This window comes from Hyla sarda, chromosome 7 (genome assembly GCF_029499605.1).
Source record: "Hyla sarda isolate aHylSar1 chromosome 7, aHylSar1.hap1, whole genome shotgun sequence".
Taxonomy (NCBI): Eukaryota; Metazoa; Chordata; class Amphibia; order Anura; family Hylidae; genus Hyla; species Hyla sarda.
The window spans coordinates 1,072,664-1,090,511 of NC_079195.1; the positions used below are offsets into that span (position 1 = coordinate 1,072,664).

Here is a 17,848-nt window from a genome sequence, read left to right on the forward strand (position 1 = left end):
CAATGTGACAATTCAGTAATTCACCGATGTCTCATTTAAATCTCAATATAAAATATTTCTCATGGAAAAAAATTACGTGAATCTCCACCATTTTACCAGCATTAGAGGGCCACCATTCTTGCAGATCCTAGAATGGGCTTTGTTTCCTTTTTCTGTTCAATATTTTTTTTTACTTTTTTCCATAAACAGTTCATTAGAAGGTCATGTACACCAGAGGTCCCCAACCCTGTCAAGGTCCCCAACCCTGTCAAGGTCCCCAACCCAGTGAAGGACCACCAGCAGTCCACAATTTGAATATTTCCATGTGATATTCCAATGAAGTGAAAAACCCCAGAATGTTGGTGGGCCCCGAGGACTGGGTTAAGGACCACTGATGTCCACCAAAGAAATCATTACATCTACCATCTCTCAATACGGAGGCTGGAGGCTGCCATGTTGAATCTTCCCTGAAGGACTCATGAATGGACATATCACCATACAACCTCTAGATCATACGGACCTGTACTGGGCCACTCATTGGCCTCCACCTGATGCCATATAATAGAGTTATTCTCTAGGGAAGACTATCTCCATAATACAGTGCCATATGGGGACAACACACAAAAGCCTAATAGTAACACCAAATTGAAAATAACATTTAGACCAAGGTCACCTGATCGGCTACATGTAGATGTCGCATTGATATTATAACGTTATAATGGTCATCTTGGTCAACCAAGTGGTGGATGGAATGATGTTCCTCCAAAGCAAGATGGATCCTCCTTAAACTTTAGGGAATAGTGGCCATCGATTCCTAGATCCCTGCAGGTGACTTCTGGAGAAACTGACCCTGGCTGATAGGACTTTGGTGGCTACGCCACCAAAGTCCTATCAGCCAGGGTCAGTTTCTCCAGAAGTCACCTGCAGGGATCTGGGGATCAATGGCCACTCTTTGCCTTACGTCATCGATATATGTCCTGAGACAACCCCCAGCGTAAGATAAGAGCCGTAATCCTCATCATGTACAGTCTTTAGGGCCGACCAGGTCAGATGGGGAGTAGACCACCCAAAGGGACATGTTCTGACACCCACGGATGAAGGTGCCCATATAAGTTGGTGAAATATGCCCCAAGAACATTTCAGGAAAGATCCTTCACCCATCGCCTGGACACCAAAAGCTTACCGTGATTTACACCATTTAATCTGAGGACAATTTTGCCCCCCATTCTCGGGGAATGGGTCCCACTAGTCAGACCTCTCCCCCCCCCCACACACACACACGCACACACCATTAGCTAGTTAACCCCGATCCTATGGATAAGATGAATATTGTCCTTAAGACTAATATATGTTTCCGACATGTTTTGTTCTCCCTGACGCCTCTTGATCTCACTACTGCAATAATCTACATAACGGCCAAGATTTATTGATCTGTCTGAAACCAGAACTGTCTGGTGTTGCCCATTGCAACCAATCACAGCTCAGCTTTCCCATAGCAACCAATCACAACTCAGATTTCCCATAGCAACCAATCCCAGCTCAGCTTTCCCATAGCAACCAATCACAGCTCAGCTTTCCCATAGCAACCAATCACAGCTCAGCTGTCACAGTTTTTGTCCCAGACAAATTTATAAGTCTGTCTTCCTCTGGGGTAGTCATGGTAACATGATCAGAACTGAACATCCTGTATGCATTTCCTGTCATGTGACCTCATCTCAGAGTAGAGGTCACATGAGAAGAAATCTGTGCACAGAAAGGAATGTCTGGTATATGTACAAAAAGCGAAATGATAGTGATGTAAGGGTGCAATGTCCTGAAGGTTAATGGTTAATGGTACCTACAAATACAATATAAACCTAGATAGGTCATAAAATGATGGTAAGTTGAGGCCTGACCTCTGGGACCCCACCAAGTATGCATTCCCATCCGGTGAGTTGTAAGTGACCCCCTGAGTAGTCTCTAGACCTGTGTCCTACCATCCATGCTGAAAAAGTAACTTGTGACAATGTCAAAACAAGGGAAAGGTGTACACAGGATAGTATTGATATTAACATATTAGCAGACCCTTCTCGACATATTTCGCTGTAACAACAGCATCATCAGGGGGATAAACAGGTATTGGCAGTCATTGTATCTTTATCGATACTTCTGCATCCACCTGATGATGTTGTTGTTACAGAGAAACACGTTGAGGAGGGCTTACTAGTGTTTCAGTACTATCCTGAAATATCAATCGCCTCCCCCCTCTAGGACGGAGGTCCGGAGTCTACTGTCCCACATGCACATTGCAGCTCTAGTCACTGTCTATGGGACTTACGGGGGGGAGAAAAGCTCAGCTTCCTGTGGAGCTCCGACCTACATAAAGATATATTAGGACATTAATCCACACAGAAGGTTTGACTTGACAAAAGTCCATAGTTAGAGGTCCACTTTAACCTTCCATAGCATCCTTCTATTACAAGCCCTGTATACAATGTCACTGCGTACGGCTGTACAACAAATACATACTATACACATAAAACACCTCTTAACATAAAAAGAAGAAATCTGCTCCAGTAAAGAGTCCGATGGAATCTCCCGGTCAGGTCGTCCATTCCTCGCGCAGGAACGTGGAGACACCAAAGTCTTTTCCTTACAATGACCTCTGTCCGTCACGTTTAGGAATAATGGAGGCCTCACTACTTAAGGCTCCTCCGGGCCTCCGCGTGGTGTTATCTGCAGGAACAGCTCTCCACTGACATATTGGGGTACACCTTCAGCACCACGTTCCGACTATCATCCAGGAAGAGGACACTCAGGGAGCTCATTCTTTCCGGGGTACAGCAGGGCTCTGGGACACCAGGGATGATGCCGACAGCCTTGACTATGCTCTGTATTGTCGCGTGGTTTGAGGGGCGCACCACCTGTGAGAGAGGAGCAATCGAAAAAACATGTAAGACATACGGTGGTTTCAGATTTATTATTTTCCAAACCCTTCTTAACAGGATTAACCAAATGGGTCTTCAACAGGAACAGCACCAGAGAGCGGATCAGTATACAGTCTACTCCAGTGTCAGGAGAGACCTCGCAGGGATAGCTCCGATTTGGGAGTGAGGAGACCCAGGGGAGCGGCTCTTCCCTGGCACCATGTTAACTAACCTGATGAAGGGACCTGAGAGGTATAAAAGCGTGCACTCTATATATCCTCAGTTAGCCAATAAAATATCATCCTTACGCCGTGTATTTTCTGTATTTCTATGGCTAAGATTGTACCGGCTCTCAAACCTTCAGGATATTTCACCCCTCCGATCCCTCCATACGCCCAGTAATAAGGGATTAAGACCTCTATGAATCACCATATACCATTACCAGCACTGGTTCTGCCAATCTCCCAGCACATAGCACTAGTTCTGCCCATCTCCCAGCACATAACACTGGTTCTACCAATCTCCCAGCACATAGCACTAGTTCTGCCCATCTCCCAGCACATAGCACTATGTGGTGGCCCAGTACGGGAGGTGTTACCCCGTTCTCCTGCTGTCCTGTCAGGCAGCCTCCTTCAGTGTCTCCAAAGCCCCTGCACTTGTTTCCCCATTGTAAATATGTTTTACCATGTAAAGTGTTATAAAATGTAATGTTGCTTTAAGAGTTATACCATGTGATATGTCATGTGATCATTACCCAGGAGGTACCAGTGACCAGGTGACCTCAAGAGTGACCTATGGGCTCCCTGCTGGTCTCCCCCATATAAGCCCTGGGTGGATCTTCTCTCCTCTGCTGAGGTCCAGTGCAGTCTTGTCTAGTGTGTGTGTCCAAAGTGTCGGAGACCTCAAAGTCCAGTCCTGCAGCCGCCATCAAGTCAAGTGAGATAAAGTCACAGCTTTATGAGCCAAGTCAGTCCCTGTCATATGTCAAGTCAGCGTGGTCTGCATTCAATTGTCCAGTCCTACTACAAGTCCCAGCAAACCCTTAAGGTCTCTGCATCACTGGTCACCTCTGTGGGCCCTGGCTGAACTGTATAGACTTTACCATCTGTCTACCCTCAGTAAAGCTACCGTTATCCGTAACTTGGCGTCAGAGTCTTTATTGCCCCCGTGCCTAGCCCAGGATCCCCTTTGGGTGGTTATAGCTAAACCACGCCCTTGGGGTATACCTTCGGCCCAGCTTCCAGCACATAGCACTGGTTAAGCTCAGCTCCCGGCACTTTCCACTGGTCCCGCCCAGCTCCCGGCACATAGCACTGGTCCCGCCCAGCTCCCGGCACATAGCACTGGTCCCGCCCAGCTCCCGGCACATAGCACTGGTCCCGCCCAGCTCCCGGCACATAGCACTGGTCCCGCCCAGCTCCCGGCACATAGCACTGGTCCGGCCCAGCACCCGGCACATAGCACTGGTTCGGCCCATCTCCCGGCACATAGCACTGGTTCGGCCCATCTCCCGGCACATAGCACTAGTCCGGACCATCTCCCCGCACATAGCACTGGTCCGGATCATCTCCCCGCACATAGCACTAGTCTGACCCATCTCCCCGCACATAGCACTGGTTCGGCCCATCTCCCCGCACATAGCACTGGTTCGGCCCATCTCCCTGCACATAGCACTGGTTCGGCCCATCTCCCTGCACATAGCACTGGTTCGGCCCATCTCCCGGCACATAGCACTGGTCCGGCCCATCTCCCGGCTCATCTCTGAGAACATGATGTTACGGTGGAATTAACTGGCCCATCCTCCACGCTGGAGAATTTCCTCTCACAATGACAACCTATAAAGCACAGACTTTATGGCCCACGAGAAGGGGTAATAATTATGGCTGCCTCAATATGCTAGCCCTTTAAATTCCACAATGGATACAAGCCCCTAAGGAGCCCGGCCTGACCTATAAAGGGTTGACTCGAAAACATTGAGGAGCCCCTCGGGAGAGGACAACTCCAAAAACACTAACAAAACCCGGCACATAAGGATGATGACTGATTCCTGTTAGGGTCGTGAAGGACTCCGGGCGGGGCGCTCGCTCATGACTTGTGAGGACTCCGCTTGCTCATCACCACGTTTTGGGGTAACTCTCCGATGTGGAATCAGATGTAGAGAAGTCTATGGAGCTGTTAACAGAAGCCATAATACATGTGTGAGCCCTCAAGGCAGTGTTTCCTAACCCATATGCCTCCAGCTGTTGCAAAACTACAATTCCCAGCATGCCCGGACAGCCATTGGCTGTCCGGGCATGCTGGGAGTTGTAGTTTTGCATGTCTTCTCCTGTAGACAGGTATTTCAGGATTTGTGCCCCTTTCTATCGCTCCCATCTGAAAGAGATTGTGGCTTATAGTCCCCAGTCATGTTTCAAGGATCTTTAAAGAAGTACTCCGGAAGAAAAAAAAAGGTTTTCAAACCAACTAGTACCAAAAAGTTCTACAGATTTGTAAATGACTTCTATATAAAAATCTTAATCCTTCCAGTACTTATCAGCTGCTGTATGCTCCACAGGAAGTTGTGTAGTTCTTTCCAGTCTGACCACAGTGCTCTCTGCTGCCACCTCTGTTCATGTCAGGAACTGTCCAGAGCAGGAGAGGTTTTCTATGGGGATTTGCTCCTACTCTGGACAGTTCCTGACATGGACAGAGATGTCAGCAGAGAGCACTGTGGTCAGACTGGAAAGAACTACACAACTTCCTGTGGAGCATACAGCAGCTGATAAGTACTGGAAGCGTTAAGATTTTTATATAGAAGTAATTTACACATCTGTAGAACTTTCTTCCACCAGTTGGTTTGAAAACATTTTTTTCCCCCTGGAGAATCCCTTTAAGGCTCAGATGAGATAGATAAATGACAGATGGATAAATAAATAAGAATAATATATATAGAAAAGTAAACAGCCTCAGCACTTGGTTATTACATCATATGCTATATAGGAAAACAACAAACTAAGGAAAGAGATATGAAGGAAGGTGTATAAGTACTATATATCCTCATCCCATAGAGATAGCAGCAGTATACAGATAGAGCTGGAGGGGAGGTGTATAACTACTATATATATCCTCATCCCATAGAGATAGCAGCAGTATACAGATAGAGCTGGAGGGGAGGTGTATAACTAATATATAGCCTGATCCCATAGAGATAGCAGCAGTATACAGATAGAGCTGGAGGGGAGGTGTATAACTACTATATATATCCTGATCCCATAAAGATAGCAGCAGTATACAGATAGAGCTGGAGGGGAGGTGTATAACTACTATATATATCCTGATCCCATAGAGATAGCAGCAGTATACAGATAGAGCTGGAGGGGAGGTGTATAACTAATATATATCCTCATCCCATAGAGATAGCAGCAGTATACAGATAGAGCAGGAGGTGAGGTGTATAACTACTGTATATCCTGATCCCATAGAGATAGCAGCAGTATACAGATAGGGCTGGAGGGGAGGTGTATAACAACTATATATATATATCCTGACCCCATAGCGATAGCAGAAGTATACAGATAGAGCTGGAGGGGAGGTGTATAACTACTATATATCCTGACCCCATAAAGATAGCAGCAGTATACAGATAGAGCTGGAGGGGAGGTGTATAACTACTATATATATATATATATATATATATCCTGATCCCATAGAGATAGTAGCAATATACAGATAGAGTTGAAGGGAGGTGTATAACTAATATATATCCTGACCCCATAAAGATAGCAGCAGTATACAGATAGAGCTGGAGGGGAGGTGTATAACTACTATATATATATATATATATATATATATATATATATATCCTGATCCCATAGAGATAGTAGCAATATACAGATAGAGTTGAAGGGGAGGTGTATAACTAATATATATCCTGATCCTACAAAGATAGAAACAGTATACAGATAGAGCTGGAGGGGAGGTGTGTAACTACTATATATATATCCTGATCCTATAGAGATAGCAGCAGATGTATACAGTTAGAGTCGTGATGATGTCATTCTGTAGTTCATATGATGTCACCCAGGGGCGGACTGATCAGCCGGTCCGTTTAGACGTGGTCTGAGGGCCCGGCCGAGTAAAGGGTTCTGCCGCCACCACTACTGGGGATCCAGGACACTTGTCTCAGATCTCCAGGTATACAGCAGAAAGCCTCCTCTCAGTATGACCTCCCCCCCCCCGCCGCACACTCAGGTCACTCGCGCCTGCACTGCGGAGCAAGAAGAACGGGGACGGCAAAATACCTGAGGAGGTCGCTGCGTGGGACAGGTGAGTATCTGTTTTTCACCTTTTTTTTTCCTTTTGCTTCAACTTGGAGGGAAGGGTGTACCTGGCTGCACCCCACATAAGACGAGCAACCGGAGTAATACGGGGAATGGGAGGACTACAGGACCCAGAAAGATTATCAGAATTAGGGTTATTTAGTTTAGAAAAAAGACATAATAACTATGTATAAATATATCAGGGACCGTACAGAGATCTCTCCATGATCTATTTATACCCAGGACTGTATATATAACAAGGAGGTGACCTAATAATATATATAATATATCAGGACAGTACAGAGATCTCTCCATGATCTATTTATACCCAGGACTGTATATATATAACAAGGAGGAGACCTAATAATATATATATATATATAATATATCAGGACCGTACAGAGATCTCTCCATGATCTATTTATACCCAGGACTGTATCTATAACAAGGAGGTGACCTAATAATATATATATAATATATCAGGACATTACAGAGATCTCTCCATGATCTATTTATACCCAGGACTGTATATATAACAAGGGGGTGACCTAATAATATATATAATATATCAGGACAGTACAGAGATCTCTCCATGATCTATTAATACCCAGGACTGTATATATAACAAGGAGGTGACCTAATAATATATATATAATATATCAGGACATTACAGAGATCTCTCCATGATCTATTTATACCCAGGACTGTATATATAACAAGGGGGTGACCTAATAATATATATAATATATCAGGACTATATATATATATATATATATATATATATATATATATATATATATATATATATATAACAAGGAGGTGACCTAATAATATATATAATATATCAGGTGACAGTACAGAGATCTCTCCATGATCTATTTATACCCAGGACTGTATCTATAACAAGGAGGTGACCTAATAATATATATATCAGGACAGTACAGAGATCTCTCCCATGATCTATTTATACCCAGGACTGTATATATAACAAGGAGGTGATCTAATAATATATATAATATATCAGGACAGTACAGAGATCTCTCCATGATCTATTTATACCCAGGACTGTATATATAACAAGGAGGAGACCTAATAATATATATAATATATCAGGACAGTACAGAGATCTCTCCTTGATCTATTTATACCCAGGACTGTATCTATAACAAGGAGGTGACCTAATAATATATATAATATATCAGGACAGTACAGAGATCTCTCCATGATCTATTTATACCCAGGACTGTATATATAACAAGGAGGTGACCTAATAATATATATATAATATATCAGGACAGTACAGAGATCTCTCCATGATCTATTAATACCCAGGACTGTATATATAACAAGGAGGTGACCTAATAATATATATATAATATATCAGGACATTACAGAGATCTCTCCATGATCTATTTATACCCAGGACTGTATATATAACAAGGAGGTGACCTAATAATATATATAATATATCAGGACCGTACAGAGATCTCTCCATGATCTATTTATACCCAGGACTGTATATATAACAAGGGGGTGACCTAATAATATATATAATATATCAGGACAGTACAGAGATCTCTCCATGATCTATTTATACCTAGGATTGTATATATAACAAGGAGGTGACCTAATAATATATATAATATATCAGGACAGTACAGAGATCTCTCCATGATCTATTTATACCCAGGACTGTATATATAACAAGGAGGAGACCTAATAATATATATAATATATCAGGACTGTATATATAACAAGGAGGGGACCTAATAATATATATATATACTATATCAGGACAGTACAGAGATCTCTCCATGACCTATTTATACCCAGGACTGTATATATAACAAGGAGGAGACCTAATAATATATATAATATATCAGGACTGTATATATAACAAGGAGGCGACCTAATAATATATATATAATATATCAGGACAGTACAGAGATCTCTCCATGATCTATTTATACCCAGGACTGTATCTATAACAAGGAGGTGACCTAATAATATATATAATATATCAGGACAGTACAGAGATCTCTCCATGATCTATTTATACCCAGGACTGTATATATAACAAGGAGGTGACCTAATAATATATATAATATATCAGGACAGTACAGAGATCTCTCCATGATCTATTTATACCCAGGACTGTATCTATAACAAGGAGGTGACCTAATAATATATATAATATATCAGGACAGTACAGAGATCTCTCCATGATCTATTTATACCCAGGACTGTATATATAACAAGGAGGCATCCTCTACGTCTAGAGGAAAGAAGGTTTCTACACCAGCACAGACGGGGGTTCTTTACTGTAAGAGCAGTGAGACTGTGGAATTCTCTGCCTGAGGAGGTGTCATGGGGAACTCTGTAAAATAATTTAAAAGGGGTCTGGATACATTTTTGGAGAATAATAACATTACAGGTTATGGATTCTAGATTTATAGGGACAGAACGTTGATCCAGGGATTTATTTTGATATTTGGAGTCGGGAAGGAGTTTTTACCTCTAGTATGAGGGTTTTTTGCCTCCTCTGGATCAGTAGGGACTCATTAGGGTTATAGGTTGAACTAGATGGACTCTGGTCTTTCTTCAACCTTATGAACTATGTTACTATACCTGGCTGCCACTTCTGCCCCCACATACCTGGCTGCCCCCCCACATACCTGGCTGCCCCCCCATGCTTGGTTGCCCCCTCATACCTGGCTGCCCCCCACATACCTGGCTGCCCCCCATGCCTGGTTGCCCCCTCATACCTGGTTGCCCCCCACATACCTGGCTGCCCCCTCATACCTGACTGCCTAACCTGGCCCACAAACCTGGCTGCCTAATCTGGCCCACATACATGGCTACCTAAATACATACCTCGCTACCTAACTACCTAGCTAGCTACCTGGATACCTACATACCTGGATACCTACATAACTGGCTACCAAACTACCTAAGCTAGCTTCCTACCTACATGCCTGGTTATCTACCCATCTGGTTAGTTATCTACTTACATATCTGGCTACCTAACTACATAGTTAGCTACATAACTACCTGAACTTTTCTGAGCAGGGTATTATTGTATGGGGATGGGTATGGGGAGATTGTGTAGAGGAGGGCACTGGAAAAATGCAGAGCCTAAGATGTTTGACCCGCAGAGGATGTCAAGAGATGAGTTTTGGATTGAAGATTCGTCATGACGGTCTGACTCTAGATGTAGTTGTAATCACTTATATGGCATACAGATCCTGTGTACAGCTGGAATCTACCTCTATATGGTCATGTATATAATCACTCATATGGTATACAGATCCTGTGTACATCATGTGTATACCTCCATATGGTCCTGTATATAATCACTTAGATGGTATACAGATCCTGTGTGCAGATTGTTTCTGCCTCTATATGGTCCTGTATATAATCACTTATATGTTGTATATATCCTGTGTACAGATGGTATATGCCTCTATATGGTCCTGTATATAATCACCTATTTGCTGCATATATCCCGTGTACAGATGGTAGCTTCCTATATATGCTCCTGTATATAATCACTTATATAGAAGCCATAATAGGGCTGATGTTTATTCAGGTCCCAAATAGCACATATGGGACCTGAATAAACATCAGCCCTATTCAAAATCCTGAGTCTCCTTTGTTGGTGCTGTAATCTTGTATGGTTATCCAGATTGGTGTTGCTGGATGGTCACGAGCACAACAGAGAATTCCAGTGCTGTCCTTCTCCACCATTTGCTGTTCACTTTTATGGTATACAGACCTGTGTACATCTGGTGTATACCTCTATATGGTACTTATATGGTATACAGATCCTGTGTACACCTGGTATCTACCACCATATGGTGCTGTATATGATCACTTATATTGTATACAGATCCTGTGTACAGCTAGTATATACCTCCATATGGTCACTGTATGGGGGAATACTGGTCTATAGGATAGTATAATAGGTATAGTGGTTTTATTCAGTACAGTATGGTGGTATTATCCAGTTATTGTGTGGTGGCATATATTTTCTTCTTGTATGCTGGTATTATTGATCATGGAAAATTATCTTTCCTACATTAACATGTTTTATAGACATATAATTTTATTTTATTAATTTGGGTGGGATAGGGGCATGACAGAGGTGTGGCCAGGGGCGGAGTCTCGCAGGGGCCTGAGTGTTGTCAGTCTGACCCTGATGTCACCTGACCCAAGACTGACCAATTCCACTGACATTAAAAGGAATCTGTCATCAGTGTCACCTGCACTAAACTGTTGGTACAGGCGTGTAGTGCAGGAGACACTGATGAAAATGATACTTACCTATTCCCGTGGGCCTGTTCACCCATTATCTTCCTTATTCAGGCGACAGGCTTGATGCACAGAGGAGCACGCTGATGTAATCACTGCTTACAGCCGGGCCAAGTGAGGTAGCAGCAGCGGTGACATCAGCGTGCTCCTGTGTGCACCAGGCCTGCCGCCTGAATAAGGAAGATAACGGGTGAACAGGCCCACGGGAATAGGTAAGTATCATTATCATGGGGGTGACACTGATGACAGCACAGTGATTTTCTGTGGGTCAGACTGGTCATCACATGACCCAGTTACAGTAATAAAAGGCTTGGATGCAGCTGTGCTGGAATAAAACAGATGGCGCTGTAGGAACAGTAATAGTGTACATGATAGGAGTAGAAAAAGAAAACCTGGAGTGCCTCTTTAAATCTATAATTACAGCGCCCTCTAACCTGTTGTGACCACCCACAATATATTGTAAATGGAACCTGTTGTCATGGGGAGATGTGCAGCCAACAAACAAGGATCGATGCAATCAGCTGATCACTATACGCTGTACATGGGGCAATTATCACTTTACATTGGGCAATAATTACTCTTCATGGGGCAATAATCATTTTTCATGGGGCAAAAATCACTTTCCATTGGGCAGTAATTACTTTCCATGGGGCAATAAATGGGCCATATGATGGAGACCTACAATAGGGCTGTGAACTCCATTGAGCTCCTGTCGCTATCACGTTTTCTTACCTTCGGCATCGGGAACTCGCACATCCCGGCGCAGTAATAGGCATCGAATGATTTGGGCGATATAATCCATTCGCTCCATCCGATGTCAGCGAAGTCCACCCTTAGGTACCTGCGGGTGCAGACCCGGGGTTCATCCCACTGCCGCCGTCGTGCCTTCTTCATCGTCCGCTCATCGAAGTGAAGGACCGGAGACTTTGGCGCAGTATCGGTGTGGTCGTGCCCCTTCTTCTTGCGCTCCTTCCTTTGTGGCTTCTGTTTCAGTGACTTATACGTGTTCTCCCACAGATCCTGCTTACTATAGTGAATGTACTTTACATCGGGGAGCTCATTATTATGGGCGGAGGCCAAAAATGCAGCATCCCTCCTTACTCTGCTCTCCGAAGACACGTTGGGCTGCTGCTTGGCTTGGGCCACACTTGGTTGGAACGGGTCATACCTTTGTAGAGTTACCGCCACGCTGTTAGGCTCAGAGATGGCTCTGTCGTTGGCGAACACCAAGATGTACGGGGCTTCACTTGGGTGACTATCGTGAGGAGCAGAAAATTTATGGCCAAAGTCAATCTCGGTGGAAATGAAGAGATCTTGTTGGCGTTGAGCCTCCTTGATGATGGTGGTGATATCCTTCATGTGCCAGGCACCCTTCTTGTTGGATGTGCCACTGCTGATATTCCACTTCACCAGGCCTAGATCTCTTTGGTGGAGGAGACTCTTGAAGACCACGCTGACCTTCTGGGTTTGTGGTGGAAGCAGAATACGGCAGGAGGCATTCTTGGAATGTTTGCAGAATGAGTCCCTGGGGGGCCGGGGGCCTTTGTCATGTCCAAAATGGAGAGTGGCAGCCAAGACAACTTCGGACGGCTGCAGAGACGTTAGGTTGAAGTGATAGGTAGGACGGGAAGCCAGGAAATCTGTCAGATAAAGAAGATTATTGTATAAGAGGAACGATTGTGCCAACACTTCATTCTCCACAGACGGATAAATCAGATGGACGTGCGGCCTTGGCCCCTCCATGTGTCTGCAAGATTACCTTCTCTATATACCTTACCCACAGACCTTACCCATAGACATTATCAATACACCTGAAGGTTGGACCTTACCCATAGACATTACCCATAGACATTACCCAGAGACATTACCCACAGACCTTACCCATAGACATTATCAATACACCTGAAGGTTGGACCTTACCCATAGACATTATCAATACACCTGAAGGTTGGACCTTACCCATAGACATTATCAATACACCTGAAGGTTGGACCTTACCCATAGACATTACCCATAGACATTACCCAGAGACATTACCCACAGACATTACCCATAGACATTATCAATACACCTGAAGGTTGGACCTTACCCATAGACATTATCAATACACCTGAAGGTTGGACCTTACCCATAGACATTAGCAATACACCTGAAGGTTGGACCTTACCCATAGACATTACCCAGAGACATTACCCATAGACCTTACCTCTATCTATCCCCCCCATACACACACACTCACCTACCTAATAACTCCAGAGGACCCCCACACACCTACCTAATAACTCTGGAGGACCCCCCCACACACACACCTAATAACTCCGGAGGACCCCCACACACCTACCAAATAACTCCGAAGGACACCCTCCCACACCTACCTAGTAACTCCGGAGGACCCCCCCCACACACACACACCTACCTAGTAACTCCGGAGGACCCCCCCCCACACACATACACCTAGCTAGCATCTCCGGAGGACCCACACACACACATACACCTACCTTGTAACTCCGGAGGACCCCCCACACACACCTACCTAGTAACTCTGGAGGACCCCCCATACACACCTACCCTGTAACTCCGGAGGACCCCCCGCACACACCTACCTAGTAACTCCGTAGGACCCCCCCCACACACACACACACACCTAGCTAGTATGTCCGGAGGACCCCCCACACACACACCTAGATTGTAACTCCAGAGGACCCCCCACTCACACCTACCTAGTAACTCTGGAACTCCGGAGGACCTACACACACACCTACCTAGTAACTCCGGAGGACCCACACACACACCTACCTAGTAACTCTGGAGGACCCACACACACCTACCTAGTAACTCCGGAGGACACACACACCTACCTAGTAACGCCAGAGGACATCCCCCACACACCTACCTAGTAACTCCGGAGGACCCACACACACACCTACCTAGTATCTCCGGAGGACCCACACACACACCTACCTAGTATCTCCGGAGGACCCACACACACACCTACCTAGTACCTCCGGAGGACCCACACACACACCTACCTAGTAACTCCGGAGGACATCCCTACACACACACTTACCTTCTAACTCCAGAGGACCCCCCCCACACACACACACCTACCTAGTAACTCTGGAGGACCTCCACACACACACCTACCTAGTAACTCCGGAGGACCCCCACACACACACCTACCTAGTAACTCTGGAGGACCCACGAACACCAAGTTAGTAACTCCGGAGGAATCACACACACACCTACCTAGTAACTCTGGAGGACCCACGAACACCAAGTTAGTAACTCCGGAGGAATCACACACACACACCTACCTAGTAACTCCGGAGGACCCCCTCCCCCTTACACTTTGGGGGCGATGTACCCAGCTGAATTTTTGCAAATAATTGTTCCTCTCTGTTGTATTTGCGCAATTTATTATATACAGTATATTAATATACGATTATACAAATTTTAAGTTTTCGCTCTGTTCGCAATAGTGTAGATTATTAGCCTCTAGGGGGCGTGGTTTAACCTATTATACCTATTAACCTGATTTAACCTCTGAAATATAATATATTATTATTAATATATACACATGAATATTTACATATTAATTAATTCATATTTACACACTCAACAAAAAGGGGTGAATTTGTATGAAGAAACTTACACAATTTAAACTTTTTTCACACTTTTTTTTTTTTTTTCAAAAAACCATCAAAAGTAAATGCTCCATCTCCATCTATATCTTCAGCACACCAAGACCTCCGGTGACCTCAGGTGACCCCCATCGCAGTGCATTAGGGGGCAGGGGCAGAACCCAAACTCTGTTTGCTGCGTGGATAAGTGGATGGCGTGAATATAACCATGCGTTGCGACACCGTACGGATTATAAGATTGGCGCAGACGCACTGCTGTCACCTGTCGATGTCCACAGAGGTAAAAGCCGGTGAGATGTCTACAACCCGACTACATCCAAACCCCTGACGAGTTTCCTCCGACCCCCCAGACCTGTCGCGTTACGTAACATTACGGATCCTCTTACCTGGCTGTGCCCTGAAGCTCCGCACCGTGTTCCCCTCCTGGGGTCGGCTGCCCTCCCGGCTGTACTTCTCATAAAGCTTCATCATGTGCGATGACAAGGGGTCCGTGACGGGGCGCAGCATCCCTGGACCTGGTGGGTTCTCCTTTACGATTGAGTCCGGGCCCTGGGGTTCCTTGCCTCTGCCCATGGTCAGGAAGAGTAGTAGCATCCAATACCGAGCCATGATGGTGAGGGGCCACACGTGAGGCTCTAGGTGGGGATGTGAGGGGCCACACCTGGAGCTGTATGTGCTAATGGGGGCCACACGTGAGGCTCTATATGCTGGTGGGCAGCCAAATGCAGAGCTCTATATGGTGATTGTGAGGTGCCACACGTGGGGGTATATGTGTGGGGCAACACACGGAGGTCTATGTACTAGTGAGGGGCCAAAGCGGAGCTGTACGTGGTGAAGATGAGGGGCCACACGCTTAGCTGTATGTCCTGGTGAGGGGGCACACGTGGAGCTGTATGTGATGGTGAGGGGACACACGCGGAGCTGTATGTCCTGGTGAGGGGCCACAAGCGGAGCGGTATGTCCTGGTGAGGGGCCACAAGCAGAGCTGTATGTCCTGGTGAGGGGCCACAAGCGGAGCTGTATGTGATGGTGAGGGGCCACAAGCGGAGCTGTATGTCCTGGTGAGGGGCCACAAGCGGAGCTGTATGTCCTGGTGAGGGGCCACAAGCGGAGCTGTATGTCCTGGTGAGGGGCCACAAGCGGAGCTGTATGTCCTGGTGAGGGGCCACAAGCGGAGCTGTATGTCCTGGTGAGGGGCCACAAGCGGAGCAGTATGTCCTGGTGAGGGGCCACAAGTGGAGCTGTATGTCCTGGTGAGGGGCCACAAGCGGAGCTGTATGTGATGGTGAGGGGCCACAAGCGGAGCTGTATGTCCTGGTGAGGGGCCACACGCGGAGCTGTATGTCCTGGTGAGGGGCCACAAGCGGAGCTGTATTTGATGGTTAGGGTCCACAAGTGGAGCTGTATGTCCTGGTGAGGGGCCACAAGCGGAGCAGTATGTCCTGGTGAGGGGCCACAAGCGGAGCTGTATGTGATGGTGAGGGGCCACACGCGGAGCTGTATGTGATGGTGAGGGGCCACACGCGGAGCTGTATGTCCTGGTGAGGGGCCACACGCGGAGCTGTATGTCCTGGTGAGGGGCCACAAGCGGAGCTGTATGTCCTGGTGAGGGGCCACACGCGGAGCTGTATGTCCTGGTGAGGGGCCACACGCGGAGCTGTATGTCCTGGTGAGGGGCCACAGGCGGAGCTGTATGTCCTGGTGAGGGGCCACACGCGGAGCTGTATGTCCTGGTGAGGGGCCACACGCGGAGCTGTATGTGGTGCTGGAGTTGCGCTCTGCTGCTCCGGTCCTGTCACTGATGCTGTGGAGTTCTCTCTCTCCTTCTCCCGGGTGTCACATTCAAAGCTCAGTTTACATCTCCATCCCGGGGGCGGGGGAGCGAGCAGCGGCCCTTCCCGCCCAATCACCGCTCACCTCATGTTAGTTGTGGATAACTCTATTATTCCAGCCGGGGGCTCAGCCGCACCGCAGACGCTTCTTCTCTCATCAGTTGCTTTTAGCCTGAGGTGTTTACTGCGGCAGAAGTCACCGCGCTCCTCGCCGATCGTCTACTTCATACAAATTTATACTCATGCTGGGAGTTGTAGTCTTGCAACAGCTGGAGGTCCAAAGTTTGAATATCACTTATAATATACTAATAATAATAAATAAAAAATTCAAACAATTAAACAACTAAATAAAATAATAAAACAACAAAAAAATAATAAAATGTAATAAAATATGAAAATATAATAAAATACTAAATAATAAAAAAGTATAATAATCAATAAATAAAACAGCAAAATAAAAAAATAAAACAACAAAAATCATAAAACATAAAATATAAAAATATAATAAAATAATAATAGAAAATAAACAACAAAATAAAAAGAATACAACTAAATTAATAATATCATAAAATAATAACATAATATGATAATAATCAAATAATAAAAAATAATAAAAATAAAACAACTAAATAAATATTTAAACAATAAAAATAAAACAAATAAAATATGATAAAATAATACAATAATAATAATAATCATCAAAAGAAAATAATAAAACAACAAAAATTATAATATAATAAAATAATCTATATATATAAAACTCAATGGGGGAGATTTATCAAAACCTGTCTAGAGGAAAAGTTGCTGAGTTGCCCATAGCAACCAATCAGATCGCTTCTTTCATTTTTGAAAAGGCCTCTAAAAAATGAAAGCAGTGATCT

General features: G+C 45.1%; 1 protein-coding gene across 1 annotated transcript; it reads right to left on the reverse strand.

The window, feature by feature from the left end:
* Positions 1 to 885: 885 nt before the first annotated feature.
* On the reverse strand, positions 886 to 16,046 carry GDF10 (growth differentiation factor 10). Its single transcript, XM_056529028.1, has 3 exons — positions 15,522 to 16,046; positions 12,227 to 13,134; positions 886 to 2,882 (listed from the first exon to the last, which is right to left on the reverse strand). The coding sequence occupies exons 1-3, from the start codon at positions 15,742 to 15,744 to the stop codon at positions 2,691 to 2,693; spliced, it is 1,323 nt and encodes a 440-aa protein (XP_056385003.1). The 5' UTR covers positions 15,745 to 16,046; the 3' UTR covers positions 886 to 2,690.
* Positions 16,047 to 17,848: the final 1,802 nt, after the last annotated feature.

What these genes read in the sequence shown, in the direction of transcription:
- GDF10 (XM_056529028.1), bottom strand. Translation starts at nt 15,744, where the DNA reads ATGGCTCGGTATTGGATGCTACTACTCTTCCTGACCATGGGCAGAGGC. An exon ending in GAGCTTCAGGGCACAGCCAG is followed by an intron (nt 13,135 to 15,521) that starts GTAAGAGGATCC and finishes TTTATCTGACAG; the next exon opens with ATTTCCTGGCTTCCCGTCCT. An exon ending in GCGAGTTCCCGATGCCGAAG is followed by an intron (nt 2,883 to 12,226) that starts GTAAGAAAACGT and finishes CCTCTCTCACAG; the next exon opens with GTGGTGCGCCCCTCAAACCA.